The 26,947-nt window shown below is 55.1% G+C and overlaps 1 protein-coding gene across 9 annotated transcripts in view; it reads left to right on the forward strand.

The window, feature by feature from the left end:
• IQSEC1 (IQ motif and Sec7 domain ArfGEF 1) overlaps positions 1-26,947 on the forward strand; it is a 367,317-nt gene that overhangs the window by 285,554 nt on the left and 54,816 nt on the right. Inside the window, exon 1 of one of the 9 annotated variants that reach the window (XM_047839885.1) lies at positions 5,354-5,652. The exons of the other annotated variants lie outside the window; for them this stretch is intronic. Within the exon in view, the coding sequence (XP_047695841.1) occupies positions 5,588-5,652 (65 nt within the window). The 5' untranslated portion in view covers positions 5,354-5,587. Of the gene's footprint in view, positions 1-5,353; positions 5,653-26,947 lie in introns of those variants that run through there. 9 annotated transcript variants of the gene reach the window in all.

The following is a 26,947-nucleotide window of genomic DNA, read 5'->3' on the forward strand; positions in this document are numbered from 1 at the left end:
TATTTGGGCTGTGTCTTGATGGTTGAGTAGGACGTTGCCAAGCAGATGAATAGGGCAGCCCAGGAAGTGGGAAGAGCATAAGCAAAGGCACTGGAACAGAGGAGTGCATGGCGCATTCTGGGAGGAGCTATATCGTAGCTAGGTAGCTGGGAAGGAGGCTGGAAAGAGGGACTGAATGATAACCAGTGAAATATGCTTGAAATTTTGAAAGTAACCTGTCCCTTAAGATCAGCTTGATTTGTTTGGAAATTTTTTCTACTGGGGGGCTGACTGGCTTCTCTGAGGTAACACTACACAATTCTGCATTCTGCACAGCTGTGTCTGGTTTTCCACAGCATGCAACACTCAGACGAGTAAGTTCTGTTCGGTACAGAACCCACACCTCAGTCACCCAGGCCGTATGCTGGATTGTGCAAGTCCTGCTGTGTCGTGCCGACAAGGGGGTACTGTGGCCCAGGAGGCAGGACTCCTGGGCCAGTGTCTTTGTCTGTAGTGGTACCTGGCCACACACACCCCAGGGCACATCCCTTTGGCATCCTGGGCCTCAGTTTCCCTGTCTGTAAAATGAGGGCTTGTGCTGGAAGGATGATCACAGAGCGTCCTCCTGGACCCAGCATCCTGGCTGTGAGATAGGGAAGTCCATTCAGTGTTATGAACAGATTAATGATCAACAGGCACTGAGAGGGGAACTTGACTCCAATAACGCAACTCCAATTGATTTTCGTGGCTGTCAGTAAGACACCACCTACTCGAAGGACAAGGAAACCAGGGTGGCCCAAGAGGTGACTTAAGTACAGTACGGAATTTGGGGTCTTTGAGGACTGGCTCTGGAGGGCTTGAGTCTCCCACAAGATGCAAGACCTCTGGTCCCGTGGGTTGCCGTGACTTGTATTGATTTCCATATTGCACCGGCTTTCTTTTCTTTTCTTTTTTTTTTTTTAACGTTTATTTATTTTTGAGACAGAGAGAGACAGAGCATGAACGGGGGAGGGGCAGAGAGAGAGGGAGACACAGAATCTGAAACAGGCTCCAGGCTCTGAGCTGTCAGCACAGAGCCCGACACGGGACTCGAACCTACGAACCATGAGATCATGACCTGAGCCGAAGTCGGACACTTAACTGACTGAGCCACCCCAGGCACCCCTAAAGTTCTGAAAACTATAAAAGGGTATAAGAGGATGAATCACTGAATTCTACTCCTGAAATCATTATTGCATTATATGTTAACTAACTTGGATGTAAATTTAAAAAAAGGGGTGGGGGGAGGGCATAGAGTGAAAGTCCTCCTTTCTCCTTCCCACCCCTGTCCTAACAAGCCTTCAGGCTTAGAGGCCAGAGGCCCATCTCCAGGAATCTCTGGAAACCCTAGTTTCCCTTCCCAGAGGCCACCACCGGTGCCTGTTTCTCGGATCTTCATTAAGAAATAGTCTATGATCATATCATGCTATATAAGCACACTAGTGCTCTGTATATTTTATAGTAAATACATATCACAGTTTTCTGAACTTTTTTTTTTAATTTTTTTTAATGTTTATTTATTTTTGAGACAGAAAGACAGAGCATGAATGGGGGAGGGGCAGAGAGAGAGGGAGACACAGAATCGGAAAAAGGCTCCAGGCTCTGAGCCATTAGCCCAGAGCCCGACGCGGGGCTCGAACCCATGGACCGCGAGATCATGACCTGAGCTGAAGTCGGACGCTTAACCGACTGAGCCACCCAGGTGCCCCAGTTTTCTGAACTTTTAATCACAGTGTCACATCTCAGATCATTTCCTGTCAATGTGTATGGTGCTGCCGCCATCTTGTTAACGTAGGACTCCACTGATGGGCGTATTGCAGGTTACTTAACTGGTCCCCATCAAGGGACATTGCAAGTCTCCTCCTCCTTGTTCTGTGTTACAAAGAACTAATATCCTCAGACCTAAGTCTTTGTACACACGGGCAAGGAGCTCTGTAGGCGTCATTCGTAGCTGTGAATCGTCCCATCATGTGGCCATCTTGTCTGAAGGTCACCTGGCCGGGGCCTATAGTTTTAATCGCCACCTTCCCCCATGACATACGGCTTCTGCTTTTCTAGGTTTTGTCCACAGCAGGCCTGCACAAAACACTTTATTTTAAAAAAGCAGGCAGGGGACCAGATTTGATTCTTAGGCCGGATTTATTCAACTGCTGAGCACCTCTGTGCCCCAGGCCTCATAGTAGGCCTGAGGGAGACCTGGCAGTGGCAATACAGCTCATGGGTGTGATGGGAGGGCAGGTACAGAGTAAACCTGGGAGTGTGTAAGAGGACTTTCTAACTTGGACGAGGGGCTGGCTAGGGGTGGCTTTCTGGGAGAAGTGACAGTGAAAGCCAAAACCCAGAGCCTTAGCCATGAGCCAGACACAGCGGGATTTGGGGGGTCTGAAAGAAGTATTTTGCTGCTGGAGGTGCGGTGTGCACGCAAGGGGCATCATGAATGTCCAGGGCTGGAGAGATAAGCCTCAGTCAGGGCACACGGGCCTGGAGCCGGCTGTGTGGAGGGACTGGCCTTCATCCCGGCAGCTCCGGGAGAGGGACTGCAGAGGTTGGCTTTCGGGTGACGAGGCACTACATACATGTCTGATGGAAGCAAAGCAGGGAGGCTGTCAGAAGCAAGGCGGATTGGGATGAAGTCGGTCATGGCACGTGGAACAGGCCAAGGCAAGCAACTCAGGGCTGAAACCTAGGACGGGACAGTGCAACTAAACATTTTCATGAGTTTCGTGAATCTTACACCCTATATATGGGCTCCTACTCATTCCTCAAGGCCTAGCCCAAAAGTCCCTTCATCTTGGGAGCCTCTCATGGGGCAGAGTTACAGGCTCTTCCTCCAGATTATCTTAACATCATACTGGGGACACTTGTCACATCAGTGTCCCATTGAGGCCTCAGATGACAGGCACAGAGTAAGCACTAATAAATGCTTGCTACATTAAATTAAATGGCAAGGAGAATCTGCCAGGGTAGATGTGGTCCATGAGCCACACTTTACCGTTGAGAAACTGCAACTCGGAAGGCTAAGCAATTTGCCCAAACGGAGTATGTAAGAAATCTGCCCCGTCTAGTCATTTTAGCAGAAAAATTGGCTCTCTCTGCCTCTCCAGGCTGGAACTTATTTGCTCGCCTCCCGATTCCCTACATTATTAATCTGCGAGGCAGTTAACCCAGCAAAAGCAAGAGGCACACTTTGTAGGAAGATAAAACAGAATAAGAGAATTAAGAGGCATTTGGTTTCCAGGGACTCCATCCTCTGGTATTCCAAATACTGAAGGGGAAATTCAACCCCCTTCTTCTAAATCCCGGCTGGAACCATGTCGCCAAGACCATCCTGGCAGGCGGCTAAGGCCGTGGGTCTGGACAAGTGCCTGGAATTCTTGGAGAATCCAGGTCGTGAGGCTGTCGGAGCCCGTGTCTGGAGTGCTCCAGCAGCTGGGCTGGGGGAATTCTCTTGGCTCCATTTATTGCAGCCTATTTTTAGAGGGCCGTTCAAGCTGGGGTGGGAGTTTTCCACCACCCCCAACTGGACTATTTCAACCCTATCCCCTCCTAACTCCCTCCTCTCCCAGCCAGGCCACTGGATGTGGTAGCAGTTTCTGAACAGTGTGTGTCAGCAGTCTTCTCCTTCCAGAACCCTTGCGTGTCAGTCCTTTGGTCCATCTTCCTGATTCCGACCATCTTGGTGGGTAGGAGGTGATAGCTCATTGTGGTTTTGATTTGCATTTCCCTGATGATTGGTGATGTTCGACCTCTTTTCATGTGTCTTGGCCCTTCATATATCTTCTCTGAAGAAATGCCTATTCAGATCCTTCGCCCATTTTTTTAACTGGGTGATTTACCTTTATATTGTTGAGTTGCAAGAGTTCTTTATGTGGCATGGATACTATACCCTTATCAGATATGTGATTCACAAATATTTTCTCCCATTCTGAGTCTTTATTTATTTTCAGTGTGGCAGAGACAACAACAGAAGTAAAGAGAAGATATGTGGAGATGGGCAGTGAGGGGCACTGGATTCCCACTCAGCTTGTTGCCTGGGAACCCTGGTACACTAAACTGCATCTAGGGGTGGCCTTTTCTTGTGCTGCAAGCTGGGCCAGCCCAGCCCTCTTCCTTCACTGTCCCCCACCCCACCCCACCCCACTTTCCCCATATAGGAATAACACTCATCATTAGGCTTTTTGCACCACCCCCTCCAAATGAAAGCTTCAAAAAGGCACAAGATGATGTCCCTGCATTAGTGGCTTCCTATAGCTTCCTGACTCCCGCAGAACTGCCAGCTGCCTAGCCCTCCAGGAAGTGGATTTGCAGGTGGGGCAGGTGGGGTCTTGTTTGTATCTGTGGCTGCTTGATTGTCTCCCAACCATATTTGGGCATTCCACAAGTGTGGGTAGTGGGTGCTATGCCTGCCTTCGTGAAGCCCAAAGACAGATAATAAACACGTAAGTATGCAAATTGAGCATAGCAAGCCATGACTGCTTATGGTAGGGAGAGCTGAGCAGCTCTGGAAGAGGAAGTGAGGGAAAGCCTCTTAGAATTAACACAGTTAAGGGTAAGCCTCAGTTTCCTTTAATGGAAAATGGGGCCACTAATAGCTCTACCTCTATCACAGTGTCTTGAAAACCAAATATAGGTGACGAGCTCTAATAGCGAATTAGGATGACTGTGAAGCCTGCCAAGGGCGGGATGGGGGGTGGGGGGGTTGAAAGTTGTCTCTGGGTGAGGGAAGAGTAGGAGGTTGGGTAGGCTTAGGGAAAAAGAAGCTGCTTTCATCAGATTCTCACCAAAAAGTCCCCAAATGGGTGTCCCCAGCCTCAGGATGGAACCCACTTTTTTCTCTGGGGCAGGAGCATCAGAGCCCACAAACCACACCTTTCCGGGTAGCAAAGGCCTCATTTTATAAACCGAGGCCAAAGCCGGGATTGGCAGACATTGGCGCCGTCAGCAGAGTAGGCTACAGCCGGTTGGTGTGGGTTTTGTATTTGCTGTGCTTATACGTTAGGGAGGAAGATATGTATGTGTGGGGACTCTGTTTTGGAGGGAGCGCACCGCCCTCCCGGAAAAGGTACAGGGGCTGCTGTCCCCCCCCAGAAAACTTCGCCCGGCTCTTCTCCGGACTTGGCTCTGCTCGCCCCGCCCCCGTGCGCGGCCCCGCCCCGTCCTGCCCCGCCCCTTGCGTGCAGCCCCGCCCCCACGCTTCCCCACGAGGCTCCGCGCGGCCCCGCCCCCCCGGCGCAGTCCGGCCTCCGGCCCCGCCCCTGGCCCCGCCCCCTCACGGGCCACATTCCTCCGGCCGGGCCTCGCTCTGCGCCAGGCGGGCGGGTGGCGGCGGTGGTGGTGTGGTGGTGGAGGAGCGGGCTCGGCTGGTCTGGGGGCTCAGACTTGCAGCCGGGAGTAGCGGGAACCGGCGGGCACTGGACCGGGTGACCCGACGTGGTCGCGTGGCGGGTGGTCAGGTCTCCGGGTGGTCGGGTGTCCGCCCCGGGATCCGGCCGCCCCGGCGGGAGTCGGCAGTGCTCGGCGGGGCCTGGGTCCCGGGCGCCCGGCCCCGTCAGCTCCCGCCGCGGCCGCCATGTGGTGCCTGCACTGCAACTCGGAGCGGACCCAGTCCCTGCTGGAGCTGGAGCTTGACAGCGGGTAAGGGCCCCGGGCGGGGCCGAGGCCGGGGGTCGGGTCGGGGCGGGGAGGGGGAGGTGAGCGCCCGGGCCTTGGGCGAGAGGGCTTTGGGGAGGAGCTGCGCGGACCTAGGCCGGCGGGGCGGGGTGGGGATGCCAGCGGCACCCAGCCATCGCACAGTTGGCGTGCTGTATGTTGTGGGTTCGTGAGAGAGCCGGGTGCACTGTTGCCTGCGTTGGTTTGGTAGAGTCTGTCGGGACTGTAAGTGCGAGCGTGTGCCGGAGAGGCTGCGGGGATGGGTGTGCCGGCGTGCGTGAGACCGTCAGGATGTGTGTGGGGAGTGCCTGTGTGTGAGAGAGGGAGGAGGGCTGACAGGGTGGAGGGAGGCTGAGTGGTGTGGGCGCACCCGGACCTGGGACCTGAGTTTGTGCGTGTGAGAAGAAGAGATGGTGTCAGGACGGGGGGGGGGGGGGGGTGCACTCCCTGGCGAGTGACTGTTGGGATGGGAGCTTGTGTGGGGGTGAGCTTCCGTGGGAGAAACTGATGGGAGTGGGTATCGGTGCCAGCTGAGAGCGAGCGGACTGGAGTTTGTGAGTCGGAGTGTGGCCCGCGGGCATCGTTGCGGGCGGGCGGAGGCTGCCAGGGAGTCTCCCCGTGGGTCTAGTTCCGTGAGACCCTGGGCCTGTGTCCAGGGTCACGCGTGCGCCGTCAGGGAGACCCTGGGCAAGCGCGTGTGAGGCTGTGCGCAGGTGCTCCAGGTGTGCTCCTGGCCGGGCCACCCAGGAGTGCGTCGGGGAACCTGAGATCTGTGTGGCTGCCGCTGTTGTGTTGAGTGCGGCAGTGAGGGGTCTGCCGGTGGGATGGCGTGTGCGTGTTTATGTGCGCCTGGTGTGCTCAGGGATGGAGTCTTTGTGGGGTCGGGGGAATAAACGTGTATCCCAGGGAGCAACCCTTTTCTGCTTTGGGGCTGTGGGTGGCTGCCTGAGTGTCCAAGGCCCGCATTTATGGAGAGAGGGAGAGAGAGAGTGTGTGTATGTGCTGAGAATATCGATTTCCTTGCTCCGCTCGCCAGCACAGCTGCCCCCCGAGCTGTCTGCAGGCCCCTCGGAGGAGCCAGGCGGTGGGGCGGAGAGGATTTGTTGACAAGCCGACTGGGCTTGCGTCGGGCCCCCTGGGGGCTGCGGGGGCAAGCCCACCTGCAGCCGTTTGATCTCTGAGTTCAAAAATTCTGCAGTGTGTGTCTGGCAGTTGCACTGAGAACATGCGTGTGTTCCCCTCTGCCCCCTCCTCACCCCAGGAGCCTGGGACGCTGGGCCCTGAAGGCTCCATGGGTGGTTGTGGGGGTGCGGTTCCCAAGAACCCGTTGCTTCTTGTGTCTGGGGTGGGGGCTGGGCAAGCTGCAGCTGCAGGGCCAGCTGTCTAGAATTGGTGGCATCAGTCCGAGAATGGGGGTCACGATATTCATATCCCACACGTGCCGCTGCCTTACGCAGCTGTCCCACCCGGTATTGCATTTGCATTCTTGTCCTTGTGGCTCCGGCACCCCCCACATCGCCGGAGAGCAAACTGAGGTTGAGTGTGTTGGTTCTCATCAGCACCCCCGGCTCTGCGGTTTATTGAGTACCTTCCATGAGCATTCCCTGTCTAGGCACCAGAGACACAGCAGGGAGCAAAACTCAGTGTTTGTCCTCCTGGCACCAGTAGACTGGCGGGGACACAGTCGGCATGCTCTGCAGGCTACACCTCTTCCTCCACTCCCAGCTGAGAGAGGGTTTCCCTGGTGCCCTTCCGTTAGGACCTCTCCTATGTCACCTTTCCAGTTGGGATGCCCATGGCCACCACTCGTGTACATTTCTCAGTTCTGCATCCCTTCTTATTGGAAGTCCTTCTTTGTATCCAATCTAAATCTTCTAGCTGCAGGGAATCCTGCTTTGGTCCTTTTGTCGTCAGGGGTGGTGATGAACCCCTGCTCCCCCAGTCTCAGAACACAGACCAGGTGTCCTGGAGATTGAGAAGCTCTGCTCCAACACGGCCCGAAGTTCACCCTTCGGCCTCAGAGCAGGTGGATCACTGCTGTGGAGTGACTGGTATGTGGTTCTGAAGGAAGTGGGTGGGGTGGGAGAAACAAATCAGGCCAGCTCCTGGCCTGTGGAGGCTTAGCCAGTCGCTGCTTGGGCTGGCCGGCTTGCCCCCCCCCCCCCACCCAGAGTCCCTCCAGCTGGCCATTCCAGATAAACCCTCTCTAAACCCAGAAAGGAGCCAGCATGTTCCAGAGACCTCAGGAGACCCCCAGTCTGTAACAGCTCCAAGACAGCCCTTCTAAGCATAGCCATGCCACCCTAACAGCCCATGGCACCTCACATGGCAGCACCATGATGCTTTGCTGTTTGAGACTTGCAGCAGCTCAGGCTGCCCTTTCTAAATGGGCTGTTACCCTCCCTTTCTTACCCTCCCCTTCTAAATGGGCTGTTAAGATAGGGAACCTAGCGACTTGACCAGAATATGACAAGGGTGTCCTGGAGTCGAACCCAGATGTTCTGATGGAGGGCCTCTGGAGGGCCCCTGCCAGCCCCTGCCAGGATTTTCAGGCTTTTGCTCAAGGAAGCCGGACTATGAACTAGCTGTGCTAATATTTACACAGCTCCAGTTCAAAAACATGGACAGGACTGACAGCTGCACGGTCAGACAGTGTGATGACTGGGCAAATAGGTGTTTCTGGAAGGGACTAAACAGGGCTACCTGGGCTCCAGGAGCTCAGGATGTATATGTGTGTGTGTGTGTGTGTGTGTGTGTGTGTGTGTGTGTGCGCGTGTGTGCGGGTGCTATCTGACCAGATTCTGTGGAACGAGGTATCTTGGTTTGCCAGGAGAATCTGTGAGTCCAGAGCAGCTCAGGGCATCAGCAGAGGAGGGCTCGGGGAGGCAGACGGACTTTGTTTGAAATCCCAGCTCAGCTTTGTGACGCTACGCAGGTTGCCACATCCCTCTGAGCCTCAGTGGCCCCCTCCGTGGAAGGGGATGATACCCCGCTTCACAGAGATGCTTGAGGATGCGTCCGACAGCCCTGGCAGTGCTAGTCGGCCCCACGTCTCCAGCTCCAACTGTGATTGTCCAAGTCAGCACTCTGCTCTTCCCACCGCCAGTGACCTGTGGGATTCTCTTCCTTCCCCTTTTGTAAATTTCCTCTGAATTGTGATGACGTGTGGAATATCCGCCCAGTGGGCTTGCACCAGGCCAGGGGCCCCAGGGGAGAGCTCCGCAGAGGTGGCCTGGGCCTCCCAGTCCCAGAAACGTGTGTATGTTTGTGTGGTGGGGGAGGATGCTCAAAGGCCGTTGAATGTGATTTATCATTCGTCCTCAGAATCGAAGCATAATGAGTTTAAAGGCCATTAAGGCTCTTGAAGAATTAATTGGTGCAGCCTTGGAGAATCTGGCCGTTCACCCTGCCTGAGCTGCTGCTGAGAGGCAATGGATGGTGATTATGGTGGAAAACATGGCGCGGTGCCACCTGGACCTGCCACTCCTCTGGCTGCTGTGGCTGTACCCCTAGACGGGCAAGTGCCCCTTTAAGCCCTGGGCCTGTGCATCCTGATGCCTGTAGGCAAGTGGTAGGCACAGCCGGGTGTCTGTGAGCGAATGCACCTGCATGCTCTCCTGCGCTGGGGGGTGCTTTGTTCTCAGGAGGTGATTAAGACCCACTGTTGCACTTTCCTGTGTTCCTTTATTCACTCACCAGCTACTGAGCCCCTGCTTTGTGCCAGGCCCTGGGCTAGATGTAAAGGAACCAGGATTAATGATTTGAAACCATGTGTCACAGAACACAGGCCTCGGGGTGGCACAAAACCAACTCTGCCTCTTCCCAGCTGTGTGGCTACGGTGATGTTGCCTCCCCTGTCTGAGCCTTGATTTTCCCATCCATGAAATGGGGCTCCCCGGAGGGGATATGAAGCTTGGCCAGGTGACTTATACCTATTAGATGCCCCCAAGTGACAGCTGTCAACATCAGCATCATCACTGCTGCTTCTCTTTGGAGAGCTACTGAGTTAAAGTGGCTCCTTGCGGTTTTCTTTTTCGGTGGCTTCTGGAGCTGCATGGCTTTTTGTGCAACCCCCGTCCTTGAGGGTAAGGCATGGTCCTAGCTGCTCTGATTTTAATGTCCTTTTATGCTTTATTTGAACGTAGCCATGGCTTCCCTGCTTCTTGATGGAGAGGGTCATTCTTTCCGTTTTCTTTCCTTGGTTTGCCGCTTTCCTAACATGGTGACAGTCTAATCTGAACTGAAGGCCCAGATGCAGAAGCATAGCAAGAGTCCCTCCTTGTTTGTCTGGACGGGGAAACTATGACCACATTTGTTTTTTCCTCTTTGCTCAAAGGTCAGTGTAGTAATAATAATAATAGCATTCCGTCCCCATTTGGGGAACAGTTGGGGAAAGGTTATGTGACTTGCCCAGGGTCACTGGCCGGCAGGTCTTAGAGCTGGGATTTGTACTCAGTCCGCCTGGCTTTGGGGTCTGTGTTCTTCATTAGCCAGCCCATGCCTCCTCTGGGATTATAAATAACCTTTAACAAAATATGTCACCGTCACAATGGAGTCTTTTGCATCTTTCCCAAGCCATGGAACAGGTGTGTCTGGTATCCCCTGGTGTCATCATTTCCAAAATGTTCCCAAATGTCCCAGCCTCAGGCTGGTTTGATGACAACCCTCTGGGCCCCCCTGGTGTCTCGCCAGACCCCTCAGACCCCAAGAGCTGCTCCCCCAGATGCTCCAACTGGAATCTGAGACCGAGCCCTTTGGTCCCGAGCACTTGTGCAGTCTGAAGGGAGCACACTTGCCCCAGGCCAGCCTCAGCACAGACCAGGCTCTTGGGGACAAAAGCCAGCTGTCCCCTGACTCTCTGCAGGACCAGAGCAAACACAACCAGCTTCTGCATGGTGAGGAAACCCAAGGCCAGGGCCTTTGACGTCATTAGGAGACACACATGCATGTGGGCTGCTGAACTCGCTCCCACGAGAGAGGAGGACTGTTAATAAACTGGAAAGTTTGGAAGAATCCCCAGCTAGGAGACAGCCTCCTCATTCAGGTTCCCCAAAATCACCTGTTGCCCAAGCCCAGTCCAGGTCTGTCCACCACCATGAATACTTTGTCCCCGGTGGCTGTTTTAAAAGATGGAAGCAACTGGTGTTTGCTTTTCCTTTTTCTGGCAGGGAGGCTAGGTGGCACACGAATTAAATGAGTCAGTACACGTGAAACACTTAAAACCGTGCCTTATCGTATTATATACAGTAAGTGCTCAATAAATGTTAATTATAATCATTGTGGTTGTTACTATCCATCCTGATTCTTGCTAAGCTTGGAAGGTTCTCTCCCTCCAGAGGCCTGGGCAGAGCTGGCTCTAACTGGCTGTTGGCACTCAGCCTCCCTAGAACCTCCGGCGCCCGTCACCTCTTCCCATCCCCTTTCTGGGCATCGGTTTCCCCTCTGTGAAGAGGGGTGGGCTTAGTGACTCTTGTGGTCATTCGCTGAGGAAGGACGTTTGACCCAGTGTTAGGGGAGCAGATTCTGTGGCCAGCCCGCCCATAGCCCTAATCCCAGCTCTGCTCCGCACACTCTCTGTGATCTCAGGCATGGTCCTCAGGCTTCCTGTGCCTTGGTTTCCCCATTTGTAAAACGTAGGTGACAGTAGGAACCAAGGGAGTTTCTGTGAGGATTAAACAAATTAATCCACGCGAAGTGCTTAAATGCCACACAGTTAACACCCGAGAGGTGCTAGCTTTTAGCTGTGACATCAGGGCCTCCAGGTCCAACTGTGCTGAAATTGGACCGTGGTACTCATTCAGGGGAGATGTGTTGTTAGACAGGAATGCATCTTCTCTGCTTTTGGCCACAGACAAAGCCAGGGGTAAGAGTGAGAAGGAAGAAGAGGGGTGCGAGTTGAGGGGAGCCACGCGAGGGTCGCAGTGCTGCTCACGAGAGAGACAGTCGCAGCCTTGGTGACAGGCGACAAAAGCCCATAGGCTTGTGCATGTGCTTGTAGCCTGCTAAGAGAAGACAGTCCAAAGCATTTTGGGAATCGCTTTGCCTATGGGTTGGAAAAATTGCAAAATAAGGTGGCTTGGCTCTCAGCTAGAGTGAAGGTTTCTTAGACAGGACAGTGAAATGGTCTGCACCATGGGTGATGGAGAGGCCCCCTGGGGACACTTCAGGAGTGGGGACATTGAGGCTGATGCCTCAGCCCCGTGCCCCTGAGGTGGGGCATGGTGGCCTCCGGAGTTCTCGGCCGGATGCCTGTGCTGAGATCTGGTACTTAGGGCAAGTGTGGCATCTGGTCTACCTGGGGTTGCTCCTGGTGCCGAATGCGGCTAAGAGCTCCAGAGCCTGGCCTTGGGTTCTTCACTGTGCTGTCCTGCCCTCCCCAGCCTGGTCCAGCCGCCAGGCAGTGAGGCAGCTGGCCGCAGCGGGAAGAAGGTGACATTTGGGCCGGAGAAAGTTGACATGAGTCCCAATTCTGCTCCTCTGTGAATGAATGGCCAGGGCAAGGTGGCCACCTCTGTGAGTGGGGATCGTGCGAGGTGGTCGTGCATGGCATATACAACAATGCCTAGAACCTGCTGGTGTGAAAGGGAAAGGGTTCAGCTGGCTTTGAGCAAAGCCACAACTGTTTTTGGTGGGTCTGGAGTTGGCAGAGGTTTGAGACCGGAGCCCGAACAGGCCACAGAATAGAAATGATAGTATCTGACATTTGGGTGGCCTTTGAATTTTACACACTTACCTTATTTGAACCTCCCCGGACCCTTAGGATGTAGCTGGTGGCATTCCCACTTTATGGATAAGCAAACCAAGACAAAAATGAAAATAATGCCCAAGCTTTGCAGAAGGTCATTTGGTATTCTGGTTAATGTATCTTTCCTGCTCCCTGACATCACTAGGTGGGGGGAGTCTGGACCTTAGAATGGTGGGCAGAGGAGAGGGAGGGCACCGGCAGGACCCCACTGGGCCCTGGCACTCAGATGGGCACAGAGGTGCACTGTCATTTTGTAGAGTTGACAGAGGACCCTTGGAAGCCCTGGCAAGTGGCCTTGAACCCCAGCAGCAGTGTTTGCCGGCCCCAGGAGGTCATCTGGGTGTAAGAACTGTCTTCCACATTCCCTGGGATGACTCTCCACGGAGATGACAAGAAAGGGGGGGCTAGAACGGTGCCAGACTTGTAGTAGGTGTTCACTAAATGCCAGTCGTTCCTACGGTTCTTATTAATTGGTATTGACCACAGTTGTCATTCCTGCCGTGATTTCCCCGTACAGGCCCTGGACTGGACCCCGAAGTGCAATTAGTCCCGTGCGGGGGTAGGGGGGGCGGTTGGAAAGGAAGTGTTTGGGGAAGCAGCTCTTTCCTCTGCTGTTACCAGAGGAGGAAGCAGCGGGGGAGGTGCAGCCATGCAAACTCCTGTCTGTTTCTTTGGGGCCACTGACTTTTCTAAGAGCCATAACTTAAATGGGCAGGAACTGGGATTTTGTTTTTGTTTTCCTACTTAGTAAAAATTGGCGAAATGGCCCGGGGAAGGCCTTGATGTGGATAGCAGATTCTTAGCACTATTTTGAACTTTTCCTTATGGAATATTTTAAACATAAACAGAACTAGAGAGAATGGTACGATGACCCCTACGGACAATTGTATTTCATTGCCCCCAGATTATTTCAAAGCACATCCCAGACATTTTGATGCTTTTAGTCAAGGACCTGTCGTGTGGAGGCAGAGATGTCCAGTTTGTTGGGGTGGGTTCCCAGGACAAAGTGTAGAGTTCCCTAAACGGCCCTTGGCCGCGTTGACCCAACTGGGGAAGCTGGAGGCCGGGCCAGTTTCCCAGCCTTGAAGACCAAGCGATGCCTGCCCCATTCAGAGAAGTCTGTGTCAAAGGCGCCGTGTCTACAGGTGGCTAGGGGAGGCCAGGCTCGTGCGTCCCCATCGGGCGAGGACTTTCCTGGGCTCGCATCAGGTCAGGAGTGCCCAAGGCTCTTGCCGTCATGCCTCGGCTCCCCAGGCAGGAGTGGGACTCTGCTGAGTGGCTCCACAGGCCCTGCCTGCTGCCCTCCTTGCCCCTTGCCTGCTGGCAGAGTTGGGCAGTGGCACCTGCCTTTGCCCCGAGACAGGTTGGCCCCTCACCTTGCTTGGCCTCTGGACACTCTGAGCGCTCTTCCCTGGCCTAAGCAACCAGGCTTTCCCGGCTTCCTCCCACCACACTGTGTCAGTCCCGGGCTTCCCTAGGCCTCTGCCAGGTCCCCTTCCCTTCTCACCACGTGGTCTCTTCCACCCTGCTGCTTCTAATGGTGCTGCTTTTGGAGCCTGGCACATAACAGGTGCTTGGCAAATTTTAGTTGCAATTCCTGTATTAGTTTCAATAATATTCTGATATAGTTTTAGGAACATATACTACCCCTTGCACCTTACAGTGCTTGGCACCCAGTGGACCCTCAACCCAGTTTAGTTAAAAAAACAAACCGCGGGCCTGAGTCCCACCCCCGTCCTGCTCTAAGCAGTGGCCATGCCCTGTCAGCTCACCCCTCGCTCTCCTCAGGTGCACATGCTGGGGTTGGGTCACACGGTCCAGCACCTACTTGTGAACAAAGGGTGTGCTTAAGGCTTCTTCCCGTTGTTGTACACTCACAGCCTTAGAGTCCCTCCCTTAGTCCCCATGGCCCCCGTGCACCGTGGGGAGCAATAATCCTGTATCGTGATAATAACAGCAGCTACCCTGAGCACTCTGGGTGACAGGCCCCAGGCTGAGGATTTGTGTCTGCATTATCATTTGCCTGTGAGATAGACAGTACCCACATTTTATGGCCGACAGATGGAGGCACAGAGAAGCCAAGTCACTTACCATAGGCCACACAGCCCCTTTCTGCCAGGTGCCAGACAGGCAGTCTACAGGGAAGGGCCGTGTGCCAAAGCTGCAGATGCAGGAGGTTGAGGGGTTGGTGCTCCCTACCCTGAGCCTCCATCTTCCCCCAGACGTGGGCAGATGGGGGGCGGCGAGTGAGGGGGAGGCTTTCCCAGGAGAGGGAAGACCATGCGGAAGGTGGGGGGCGTGAAGTGCTTGGCCCGGTGCCTCAGTCACCTGCATGGGGGTTGTGTGGGCTGTGCTAAGTCACATCACCCCACTGCACGTCAGTTTCTCCATCCATGAAATGGGGAGATGACGCTGCATCTGTCTCCAGTAGTGGTTGTCCGCACCACCAAGAATGAAGCCTCCTGTAAACTGTGGACTTGGGGTGAAAACCTCATGTCAGTGTAGGCCCATGGATTAGCAAATGCAGCACAGAGAGGGCTGGGGAGGTGAGAGCAGGGGAGGTTATGCGTGGGGCGGGGGGTGATGGAGAATATGGGATATCTCTACTTTCTGCTCAGTGTTTCTGGGAACTTAAAACTGCTTTAAAAAATGAAAATCTGTTTTAAAACATTGTGACAGGACGCTACGAGTTATTTCTGTGCGAGCATCTGTTGTTGTCAGTGTAGTATTTTTCGCGCCGTCGTCCGTTCATTTATTTACTCATTTGCGCATTTTATACGTGGGTTTTCATCACCGCGGACCCAGACACATGAAATGCGCCGCCTCCTGGGGTCAGCTCACAGCTGGGCAGAGCAGTCCCGTGGGCTCTCGTGGGCTCTGCTCCCTCCGTGGTGGCACATCCAGGGCCAGGCCGGGAGTCACAGCACCGCAGAGCTGCAGCCTGGGAGTGAGGTGGGGTCAGCGGGAGGGGCAGCAGGCTGGGAGGTGGGTTGGGAGCCTGTGGGAGGGCAGAGGAAGTACCCCATTGAGACGCCTGGACCATGACAAAGATTTTATGCCCGAAAAGACTTGAGCGATTTGCATTTTAGAAAGTGCTTTCTGGCTGTTGAGGGTAGGCAAGCTTAGTATGGGTGCCAGTCTGGGTGGGACTGGAGAGCTGGGGCCGAGGCTGTCCCAGGCTCCCAGACGGCCGCACGCCTGGCCCTGGCCAGCAGGGTGGGCCGGAGGCAGCGAGGCCTGCACAGTGGGCATCTTCCTCCTCTCTGCCCACACTCTGTCCCAGCGCCAGCCTCCCCAGCCTGTGCCTCCCGCCCGGCACTCCCGGGGCGTCCCTGGGGCCTGGCCCAGCCCTGTCTGCTGGAGCCTGCCACAGAGAACTGCTTTATTTGAGTCCATTTTGCACGTATGGAAATAACTAGAGGCCTCTGTATTTAATTTGGCTCAGCCAGGAAGATTTTTGGCTCTGTGTGTGTGTGTGTGTGTGTGTGTGTATTCTGAAAAATCTTTCCGAGTGAGCCCCAGGGGTTGGAAGCTCTGGTCGTCTTTATGCAGTAAAAAGTCAAAACCAACAAGAACTACCCTGGCTTAGCTGGGGGTGAGGGTCTGGCAGAGTATATAGAAAATAGCTATATATATAGAAAAGGAAGAGGGCAATGCCATACACAGATGAGATCATAGTCAGGGAAGCTGTTTTGTAAACTTTATTGCTTGAGACCAGGTAAGCAGTGGGAAGGATGCAAGGAGAGGGGCTTCTGAAAGTATAAAGCTCTGTACAGATCCACAAGAGACATTTCTGGTTTCCCAAGCAGGAAGTGCTTAGTTTGGTGCTTGGCTGGAGGACACTTATCCTGAATCCCTCTTTTTGGCCTTGACAATCCCAGCAAAAGACTCTCTACTGAGCCCTTCTTCTCTGATCAGCAGTGGGAGCGCAGCAGAGACAGCCCCACATGCCTACACAGGGGTTTGTAGCTGGCAAAGTGTGTCCCCGCTTGATTCCCACATTTCTGTTGGGCAAAAAGGGCAGGAATGATCCCCACTGCAAAGATGAGACAACCAGAAGCCCAGAGAGGTGAGGTAACTTGCCCCAGGTCACTCAGCCCGGAAGTGGGAACCTCGTCTCAACATGGTCTGATCTCACCGATCTTCCCCATACTCTCTGTGGGTGCTTCTGGAGCCATGAGGGCATTGCTCCAAATACAGAGACAGGCAGAGGAGGCGGCCGAGGGTGGGCAGAGCTGAGCTTCCAACCCCAGGAGACCACCTGAGAGTCCAGTTTGAGAATAGACACCAGGTTATCACAGGGCTTTTCTTGTCTTGTCTTGTCTTTTCTTTTCTTTTTAATGTTTATTTATTTTTGAGACAGTGAGAGACAGAGCATGAACGGGGGAGGGACAGAGAGAGAGAGCGAGACACAGAATCCGAAGCAGGCTCCAGGCTCCGAGCTGTCAGCACAGAGCCAGACACGGGGCTCGAATCCACAGACCGTGGGATCATGACCTGAGCTGAAGTCGGACGCTTAACCAACTGAGCCACCCAGGTGCCCCATCAGAGGGCTTTTCAAATGATATCTTGACCATATGGAACTGAGAAATGAGGGCATCTGGGAAATTGAGGCTTGGTGGCTATGATGGCCACGTGGTTTTGGATCAGAACCAGTGTGGTGGCATTACATTGGTAAGGTCTTGTAAAAGTTAAATACAGGATGCAGCAGAGCGGAAGGTCCTGACGTTCCCACTAGCCGTGCAGAGCTGTGGGAAGTCTTGGATCCTGCCCCTCGGGACTTGGTGTTCTAAATCAGGTTCCCTGGGAATGGCTGAGCCCGGGTCCGCAGATCAGACTGCTGCTCTTTGAGATGGGTCCTCTGTGAGCATGGCAGCAGGCAAGAAGGTGACCAATGGGGGAGGAGCAGACCGAGTATGGTGAGCAATAGGGAGCGGTGAGGACTAGGGCAGAGGAAGAGCATGCCCCATCTGGGTGTGGCTACCCCTGCTCTGTCTGTCATCAGGCAGGACCGTGGGCCCAGTATGGCCAGATCCTCAACCGTTTCTCTCCCCAAGAAAAGTCAGAAGCCTGGATTTGCATTTAAAGGAGAAAAAATACCTTCTAGATGTCAAGTGTGGTGATTTATTATAGCTTTGGAGGGTTTTTTGTTTGTTTCTTTTTTAAATACTCTTTAGGCCCAGGGCTGCTGACCTGGAGCTCTGTGTTGAGACCCCCTGAGCCATGAGCAGAGAGACCCTCTGGCTTTCAGGGAGTTCTGTGAGGTCTACAGTGTCTGTATGGGGGAGGGGGGGCACCAGGCCTCCCACCCAGCTTTGCCCCGGGGGCAAGGCTCAGGGTCCCGGATGGGCCTCACCCTGCCTTGGCCTGGCCCAGATAGCACTGGGGAGAATAAAGGGCTTTTTCACAGCCTCTCTGTGGAAAGGCTGCCCATCCTGGGCTTGACTGCAGGACTGGTGTTGAAGCCTGATTATCCTCCTGGTTTAGGCCTATCCCCAGCTTAATGCTCCGGACTCCAGGATGTAGGGTGAGATCCCAGGCAGGTTGAAAACCAACTGCTCTGGGACTAATGGCGATGCCACTGGGACTGGCCCCTCACCGAGCAGAGGCCCTGGCTGGACTTTGCGTCGGCCCCGGGCGCCTGCCCTCATGCAGAGTTTCATGGCTGCCCTCTGCCAGCTGGCCTTCAGCCTAAGTAAAAGCGCACGTTCACCAACTTGTGGAGTGAGACTCTGTTTCTGCTTCCTGTCTGAGGCCCCGCCAGAGCCGGCCTGGCCTCACAGCCTTCCCAGGATTGTGGGAGATGGGCACAGGGCAGAGGTAGGCCCAGGGGAACTGAGCCAGGGGTCCCCAAGGGGTGGGACCGCATGAGGCCCCTGTCCCCCTGTGACTCAGGGCGTGGAGAGCAGTGTTCTGGGTGCAGACCACATATCTGTATCTCGGAGAAACATTCTGCAGCCGTTTAATATTTCTGAGGCCCAGCTGCAGGGTGAGGGAGTGCAGTGTGTCAGTGACCCAGCTAAGGCTGTGCAGTGTGTCAGTGACCCAGCTAAGCCTCACTCCCCTCCAGGCCTCGGTGCCCCTGCTTGCAAACCAGAGAGGAGTGAGCCCTGTCCCGGGTTCACAGGGAGTGAACAAAGGGGCCCAGCTGAAATGCCAGGGGACAGTGTGATAAGGGGATGCCGCCCAAGGGTCTTAGAAGGAAATGAGAGGGGTTTGGTCCCGTGGCTCTTGGTCCAGGGGAGAAGGTCAGACGAGGTGCGGTTGTGGGAGGGTGCACCTGGCATAGAGCTCTCTGAGTTTGTTGAATGGACAGATGAGCGATGCTGCCTTCCAGGTTCGTGTGGGCTCCTTAGTCACCAGTAGCATCCATCACTCATCCATCCATCCATCCATCCACAAATACTAACTGAGCACCTGCTTGTGCTAAGCCCTGTTCATGGCACTGGGGATGCCTGATCCAGAAACAGAAGCAGCACAGGCAGCCACACCCTTCTGGAGTCAGCTTTCTCACAGCAAGAGACAGACTTACAGAACAAATGAATGGAAAAAAGATAGTAAGGTGTGCTATGAAGAGACCCAAGAGCTCGACATGACTGAGACAGTGGAGGTGGCACTTGTAGATCTAGAACCCCTTTTCCTTCCCTCCTGCCTGGGTGACCCCTTCCCCCCCCCCCCACATTTGCCATGCTCTGAGCTCCATGGGACCCCCTGGGCAGGCACCCATGCACCATGCGGGGCCTCCCCTGGCCTTGCATCGGGCTCATTGTTTATGCACAGCCAAGACCCTCATCCCGATGGGAGCCCCCAGGATCATAAACATTCAAGGGATATCTGATCGCAGGTTCCGAGGGCTGCCCTCCTGCCCGTCCCTGTCTCCAGGACCCTGAATTCCCATCTCCAAAGCCCGTTCTGGTCCTCCGGGTTATTTTAATGGGACTGACTCACAAGCAGAGGACTGGGACAGTCCAGCCCATCTCCAGCAGGCTGGAGACAGATGTTCTTTATGTTTAGGAGTGAGGCCTGGCCTGGGGAGACTGGAGCCACCACTTCCCCAGGGCCAGAAAGATGACCTTGGAAAACATGTTGACAGGACAGGGTGAGGGCCTGGCTGCATGTGCTGGCTTCACAGGACAGCAGACTTTTTTCTTCCCTCTGGCTGTGCGCTGACGAGAACAAGCCCCAACTGAGGAAGGGCGCTGCCGAGGCCCCTCCTGGATAATTCCCTCTAATTAGGCAGGGTATTGGCTGTCTGCAGGGCTCCTTGCCAGGGCGCCATTCACCTGACTCCATCACATCGCCTCGAAGTGGTGGCCTTCCCCCCACCCCAGGCAAGTGGGAAATCGAGGCTCAGGGAAGCTGGGGTTGGAGATTCTCCCTGTCACTCATGTTGTCACCGCATTAGGATGGAGGCAGACCTTGCAGAGCTGTGCAGGGCGCTCAGGACCAGAGGGCAAGGAGCAAGAGCTGACTGCCACCGCCATGCCCCCGCCAGCTTGGGCATCCTGCCAAACGGCCCCTTTCCTGCTGTGCTCGAGAGGTCCGAGAAGACCCCACCATTCCTAAGCTCTGCCTACATATCCCTGTGGCGCCTGCCCATCCCACCGGGAGCTGCTGACAAGCAGGGAAATGCTGGATGCTGGTTCAGTAAGCATAGCTCTAAAAATAGCCTCTGCTTTGAGAAGCTTATTGTTCAGAGCTGTATATTTTTATATGTATACAGAAAGTTACTCCTGGAGGTCTCGGTGCCGGGTAATTAGAGATAATGCTATAGCCTGGGAGGTACATCTGGGCCAGACCTTGTCTCAGCCTCGGCAGGGCAGGCCTCGGGGTAGGGAGTCAGCAGGCCGGGGCTTGGTTGTGGCTCTCTTCCCTGAGATAAGGGGGCAGTCAGCAGAGAGGCAGCTGGGCACCCATGTAGGGTTGCTCTAGAAGCAGCTGTTGTGGGCTCAGGGTCCACCTGAGAGGTCTGTGGGCCCACTTCCTGCAATGGGGCACAGGCTTGGAGTGAACCCCCCATTTTCTCTTGGTTGAGACCTCGGGCCAAGGTCTCTTGGTTGAGACCTGAAGTTGGCCCTGCCTTAGCCCCAGCCTGCTGGTGGGAGGGGTCAGGCCCCCTCAGCAGCCCTCTGACCCCCCTCCCTGCCCCTCAGGGAGCAGGGAGACGCCCAGAGGAAGGGCCCTACCTGGCTGCATCCCCCCCTGCCAGCTCAAATCTCAGGGCCCCAGTCCATGCCCAGTGCCCTTTCCTCCTGGGCCTTCCCAGGGCCCCCCTCTCCTCCTGGGCCCAGGGCTGTCCCAGCTTTACAACCAGTCTTCCTTGCAGCCCCCAGCCCCCTTCAGCTGCCACCCCATCTCCACTGTCTCCTCAGCCACCATCCTCAAAAGCTTCTGCACCAGCTCCTCCCTTTACCCCGCCACAGCCCGACTTCCAATCCCCGCCCTGTGCCACCCTCATGTTGCCGTGTCCCTGCTCTCTGCTGCCTCAACTTTTGGTGACTCTGGCCCCGCCAACTTGGATTCAGGACCCTGAGGACTCCTGTCCTTCTTCCCACTCCTCCCACAGGTGTCTCCCAGCTTCTCACCACCCCCCATGTAGCTCCTCACCACCTGGTGTAGACAGTGCTGTCCCCCAGGCACTGCCACCTCCCCTCTCCATCTTTCCCCTGCTCACTCAGCCTTGCCCTGGTCCCGGGGTCAAGTCTGGACTCCTTAAGAAGCCTCACAAGGCCCTGCAAGGTCTGGTCCTGCCCGCCCCTCTGTATATGCCAGACTGAACTTCTCCGTCCCGTCCCTCATGTGCGCTGTGAATACCCACCTCTGTCCGCTCAGCCTTCACCCCTCACTGCCGCGTGGCATTCCTCCGCGGGTCCTGGCTGATGCCACATGCCTCCTAGGAATATTTTCCACCTCTGGCACCAGGGCACGTGCTCTGCTCACCATCCTACAGTGCCTGATGCTTCCTCCATTACTGTTCCTAACACAAGCCGTCATTATTAATTAATTGCATCCCCCAGTGTGCCCACGAGGACAGGGCTGTGTCTGTCTGTTCACGGCCACGCTCACAGTGCCTGGCAGGGGTCTGTCACCTAGCTGGCGTTCAGGACATGTTCGCTGAATGAAGCGACAGAGTGACCGAGTTGTGTTTTAACAGAGTCCAGTTCCCCATCCTAGCAGGGAAGCCCCAGCTCTCGGGGTCACATCCTCACATATAGTGGTGTGATGGTGCTGTTTCAGTGCTATAGAAGGAAATGGAGCAGGGAAGAATAAGGGAGGGCGGGGGGGGGGGGGAAGGGTATGGTTTTTAAATGAGTGAGCTGAAGGAGATGAGGGAGTGAACCAGGAAGACATCTGAGAAAAGAGACACCAGGCAAAGGGAACGGCATGTACAAAGGTCCTGAGGTAGGAGTGTGCCAGGAATGTAGAGTAACAGGAGGACAGTGGGGGCTGTGGCGGGGTGGCCAAGGGGGCATGGAGGAGGGGTAGCAGGAAGAATGTTCGGGCCTTGCAGTCTTCTGGGTCCCTCTGAGGGCTTGGCCTCCGTGAGCCAATGAGGTGGGATCAGAGGAGGGACCTGGTCAGACTTGTGTTTTAATAGGATCCCAGCTTCTGTATGTAGAAGGGTGTGTAGTAAGAGGCCAGGAGAGCCCATCAGAGAGGCTGTGGCAGCAATGCAGGGAACAGGTGACAGCAGCTCACCGGGCTGGGGGCAGGGGGGCAGGCCAACTGGTTGGGTGCGGCCTCAGTTTTGAAGGTAGAGCAACCACATCTGCTGGGCAGTAGGGTGTGGGGAAGAGAGAGTTGCCAGGAGTTGCTCTGATTTTGGGCCTGAGCGGCTGAAAAGATGGAGCCGTTCTCCGCCAAGGGGCCGGGAGAGTGCGTGGGCTCCTGGTGAGCCTGCCTGCCTGCCTTCGAGAGGTCCGCCAATCATCGAAGGGGGGTGGTGCTGGGCAGTTAGATATTGTGACTACTGTATATCCTCACTAAAGCAGATTTGGGAACTGGTTAAAGCAGGAACCCTCCTGACTGCCCCTGACCCCCAGCAAGCCCTTTTGGGGTCTCTGCTGGACTGTCCAGACAGCTCATCACCTCCCTTGCTCTTGGTTAACCAGCCAGAAGTCATGTTGAGCGTGTGTGCCTCATGTGGATTCACACCCTAAGTCTTTTCACAGCTTCCTGCAAGGGCGCCAGCCTCCCCGGGCCCCTCCATGCCAGGCTGTGGCAGTGCCTGGAGGCTGGGAGCGCAGGGCTCAACATCTGTGCCTGCACGAGTGCCTCCCCTGGGCCCTCCTCAGATCGCCGCTGGCTGTACACACTAGAAGCACACCCCGTCCTGCTCACCACTCCTCCTGAGGCTCTTTCTTTCTGGGTCCTGTTCATCCTGACCCTGCCCCCCAGCGGAGACGCCCAGTATTGCCAGGCCTTGGTTTAGGTGGTCCCCAGCTCCTCCTCCCAGGAGGGACAAAGCTTTGGGACGTTGGCTGGGTGTTCATAAGTCACTTTGGTCCCCAGCCAGACACCTGTCTTCCCAAGAACACTTATCATGGGTTTAGGCGTCTGTGGGGGTGCTGCCTTTCCACCACCTCCTCTCCCCACCCTGACCAGGGAAGACGTGGATGGCCTGCTTAAGAACGGCCTCCCCAGTTTCCCTGGGGAGGTCTTCTCTGTCCCTTTCTTGCTGGGCACGCCAGCTGTGCGTTCCTGTATGCTCTCAGTCTTCCCTTGAAATCCACCCCTCTGTGTCCTTGTACTCTGTTCCTTGCAGCCAGGCCAGCCCTTGGGGGCTGCCTCCCTGGCCCCGGGGACTTTTCACCGAGTGGGAAAGACTGGGAGCATGTCGCACAGCTGAGTCTAGGCTTTGCTCCTGAGCTCTGCAATCTGGGCAAGCCATGAATCCTTTCTGAGTCTCCTTGATGGGATTAAATACGTGGACGCTGTTTCCTGAGGCAGCCCCTTCCCCAAGAGCTGAACTGCTAAAAACCTCTACATCCCCAGAGCCACCAGGCTGCCTTCACCCTACTTCTGGTGCGACTGACCTGCCTGCTCCCGTTGCCCCAGGATGGCCCTGCAGAGACCTGGGAGTTGTAGATGGTCCCAAGGCTGCCTTTCTGCAGCTGAGCCCTCCCCGTTCTTTCTCAGAGGACATGGCCACCTTTTCCTTCCCACCCTCACCTCCCTGGGTCCTGCCCTAGTTAATCTGCATCCCTCCCCCAGGACCTGGAGCAGAGCAAAACCATCCCCTCCTGAGTGATAAACCTCAGTTAATATGGCCTGGGCAGCAAAGAGCTGTAGAAGCCCCATGGCAGAACGTGTGAGGGCTGGGAATTAGTTGTTCCTGCCCTGGCCTAGACTCCCTTTCTGGAAATCAGAAACCCTGAAAGCAGAGCACTGGGGAGGCCACAAGGCCTGGAGGCACGAGGGGCATATGTATTTCAGGAGGCTGTTTTGCTCTGGCCCATGCAGACTGCCAGCAGTCAGTCTGGGCTGAGGCTCCTGGCATGAACATTTAACCACAGGCAGGCTTTAGAGTGCTGCTTCCTCCAGCATGGGCCAAGCCCACTCTGAAGCGGGTGGCTTTGCCATCTTACGTGACCAGACCTGGCCACACACAGCCCAGGCTTATTTATCTCATGACCGTGCACAACCCCAAGCCCCCCAGGCGCTGGACCCCAGCTCTACCTCGGTATGTCAATGGCATGCTTTTTCCTCTGGACAGCTGGGTGGCTGAGACACCTGCTTGGGGTCAAGTCCGAGCCCTGCTCTTCCCTACATGGGTAGCTTTGGCCTAGTGACTCAACTCCACCAAGCCCACATACGGAAGTTACGGCTCTCTCCTGGCTCCCCGCGATGGTAGTTGGGTTACAGGCCATGTAGTTTAAACACTTAACACGGCACCTGTATGCAGCAGGCTTTACAGAGGAGAGTTACCACTACATGACCCAAACCCGTGTGTGTGATTAAGGGGTCATGTGAACACAGTGGGTAAGTGTGCAGACTCAAACCAGACTGCGTGGGTTCTGAGTTCACCCACTTGCTGTATGACCTTGGGGTTGAGTTTAACCTCCTCTCCATACTGTAAAGTGGTTTCGAGGACTGAGTCACATTTAATGCTTGGAGCACTGCTAACTATATAGACATTAACTGTTCCTACGATCGGCGTCCTTACATTGGGGTGAATAGCCAGCCCCCTAACAGAGGGTCCCTTCTTCACCCATGCCCCCTTGCTTCTGCCCGGAGCCTCCTCTAACATTTTTCTTGAGAAAAGTCATTCGTGACTTCAAAGGCCATAATTAGAGACATCCGTGGCCCGAGTGGCTGAGGGCCCTCCCGCCCCAGCCCTGACTCACTCCCCAGCTAGAGTCAGGACGTGGCGTCTGAGCCACGGAGCCCGGGTCCCTTTCTGGGACTGTCCCGCCCTCCCTAGGGCCTCGTCACCAGTGACTCCAGCCCATGGCTGGAGGCGGCTGTCTGCGCAGAGAGAGGCCCTGTAGCGGGCAGAGGCGGGTCCCCTGGCTCACACACTGGGCCTGTCTGCCCCCCACGTCTAGCTGCCAGGATGTGTAGGTTGGGCCCTATCAGTCAAAGAATAACCAGAGACAGCATTTAGAAAATGCCTTTTATGAAGTGAGCAGTCTTTTAAGGACTTCATATGTGTTGACTCTGTTAAGCCTCATAGCAGGCGTGTGTAGTCAGGACTCTGCCCCCATTTTACAGCAAAGGAAACTGAGGCCCGTGGTTACTCAGCTGGTAAGCAGTAGAAGCAGAATTCCAACCCAGAAATCTGGCTCGGAGGCTGCAGCAGGGAGGCCATCCAGCCCCCTCGCTTGGCAGGAAGGCACAGGGATGTTACACTTTTCAAAATGTGTTTTCAGTTCTTATGTGCTTTTCATCATCCTAGGGCGGTCGGAAACTCTAGACGCTGTTCTGTAGCGATCCAGCCATTTCCCCACATAAATATCATACACACCAGCCTCTGGCAGAGGAAGGCACATTTGGAAGACTGGAGAAGGGGAGGAGGAGGTTGGGGTCACTGTCTCGGGATTCAGGGCTCTGAGTCCCTAGGCCAGAGGGGCCAGAAGGGACACATCTGTGTGCAGCTTCAGCTATCAACTGGCTAGCTGTGCCGGGCCAGCTCACCTCTGGAGCCCCATTGTGCCCATGTGGAGCTTTCTCTCGGAAAGGAGCCCGTCTCGGGTCCCGGTCTTTGCTGGAGGCCAGGACTTCCAGGGACCAATCCCTCATGGAACGGGACTCCCGGTGGGGTGGGGTCCACCCCTCACATTCTCTCTTTCTCCAGGTAATCTACACCATGACAGAGTGTGGGAATGGGGGGTTTCGCTAGCTGGGGGTAGCCTCGTGCGGGAAGTGGGATTTGAGTTGGACCAGAGTGTGGCCCCTCAGAGGCAGAGGAATGCAAGTGAAGGGCAGCGGGGATGCATGGGGTGGGGGGTGCAGATTCAGACAGTCCATAGCAGATTCTAGCCGGTAGAGGAGGCCTTTTGCTAGATCCCTGACAGGTATCTGATCTGCAGCTTGCACATCTCCTGTGACAGAGAGCTCATCACTTCCTAAGCAGCGCTAACCACATGAGCACATACTTTCTCAGGGAGGACAACCTCGGCCGTAGTTCTGTCTGCAGACATCTGTTCCATCCTTCTCTTGTCAGCCTGTCAGAGGCTTACTGCTAGGCATCATCCCTCCCCTCTGGCTGCTTTTCTCCTGCCAACCAGTCCCAGCTCTTTGTGAGAGGTGGTTTCTAGACCTGGAGTTTTATTCCCAGCATACTGTGATTTGGGGTTGGCAAATAGAGTTTTGCCACGAGCCAGCTGGGGTCAGGCATGAGGAGATCTGCAGGAGGGAATCTGTGATCAATTAGCAATGTCTGCCACAGACAAACGAGGAGAAGCAAGCGGTTTGTGCCCAGACGTGGTCCTCTGCTGTGATCTGACACCTGTAGTGGACAGCCAGGCTGCTTTTGCTTCTGGCTTTATATTCATGTTAGCGACTGGCTTCCCAGCTGTGTCACTGCATCAGCTCATGTTAAGCTCATGGTCGGCCAGACAAACCTTGTCTTTTTTCATAAGAACAGCCATCAAACCAGAATCTTCCCCAGAGCTTGACATTGTTTCCATTATATGGATATATAAGTAATTTAAATCAATCCCTTGTTGACGGGCATTTAGATTATTTCCAAACTTTTATAATTAGAAACAACACTGCAGTGAAATTCCTTGCATTTACCGCTTTGCAGATTCGCTCATTTCCTTAGCGTGAATCTCTAGGAGAGGGATTACCAGACCAGGAGCACCTTCTGAGAGTGCTAGGCAGCAGCCTCCTAACTGTCGTAGAATGTTCCAGAAATTCTAAACTGCCAGGGACTGTCAGCCACTTGGAACAGGTGCCAGCCCCACTCCTTGATTTGCATATGACCCAGGTGTCTAGGAGAGATCCCGGATGCCATTGTGCAGTTGAGGACCCACTCCAGGGTGTTCAGGCCTGGCTGATGGACGCAGGTTGTAGCAGAAGCTTCCCAAA

The sequence above is a fragment of the Prionailurus viverrinus genome, chromosome A2 (genome assembly GCF_022837055.1).
Source record: "Prionailurus viverrinus isolate Anna chromosome A2, UM_Priviv_1.0, whole genome shotgun sequence".
In the NCBI taxonomy this organism is placed as follows: domain Eukaryota; kingdom Metazoa; phylum Chordata; class Mammalia; order Carnivora; family Felidae; genus Prionailurus; species Prionailurus viverrinus.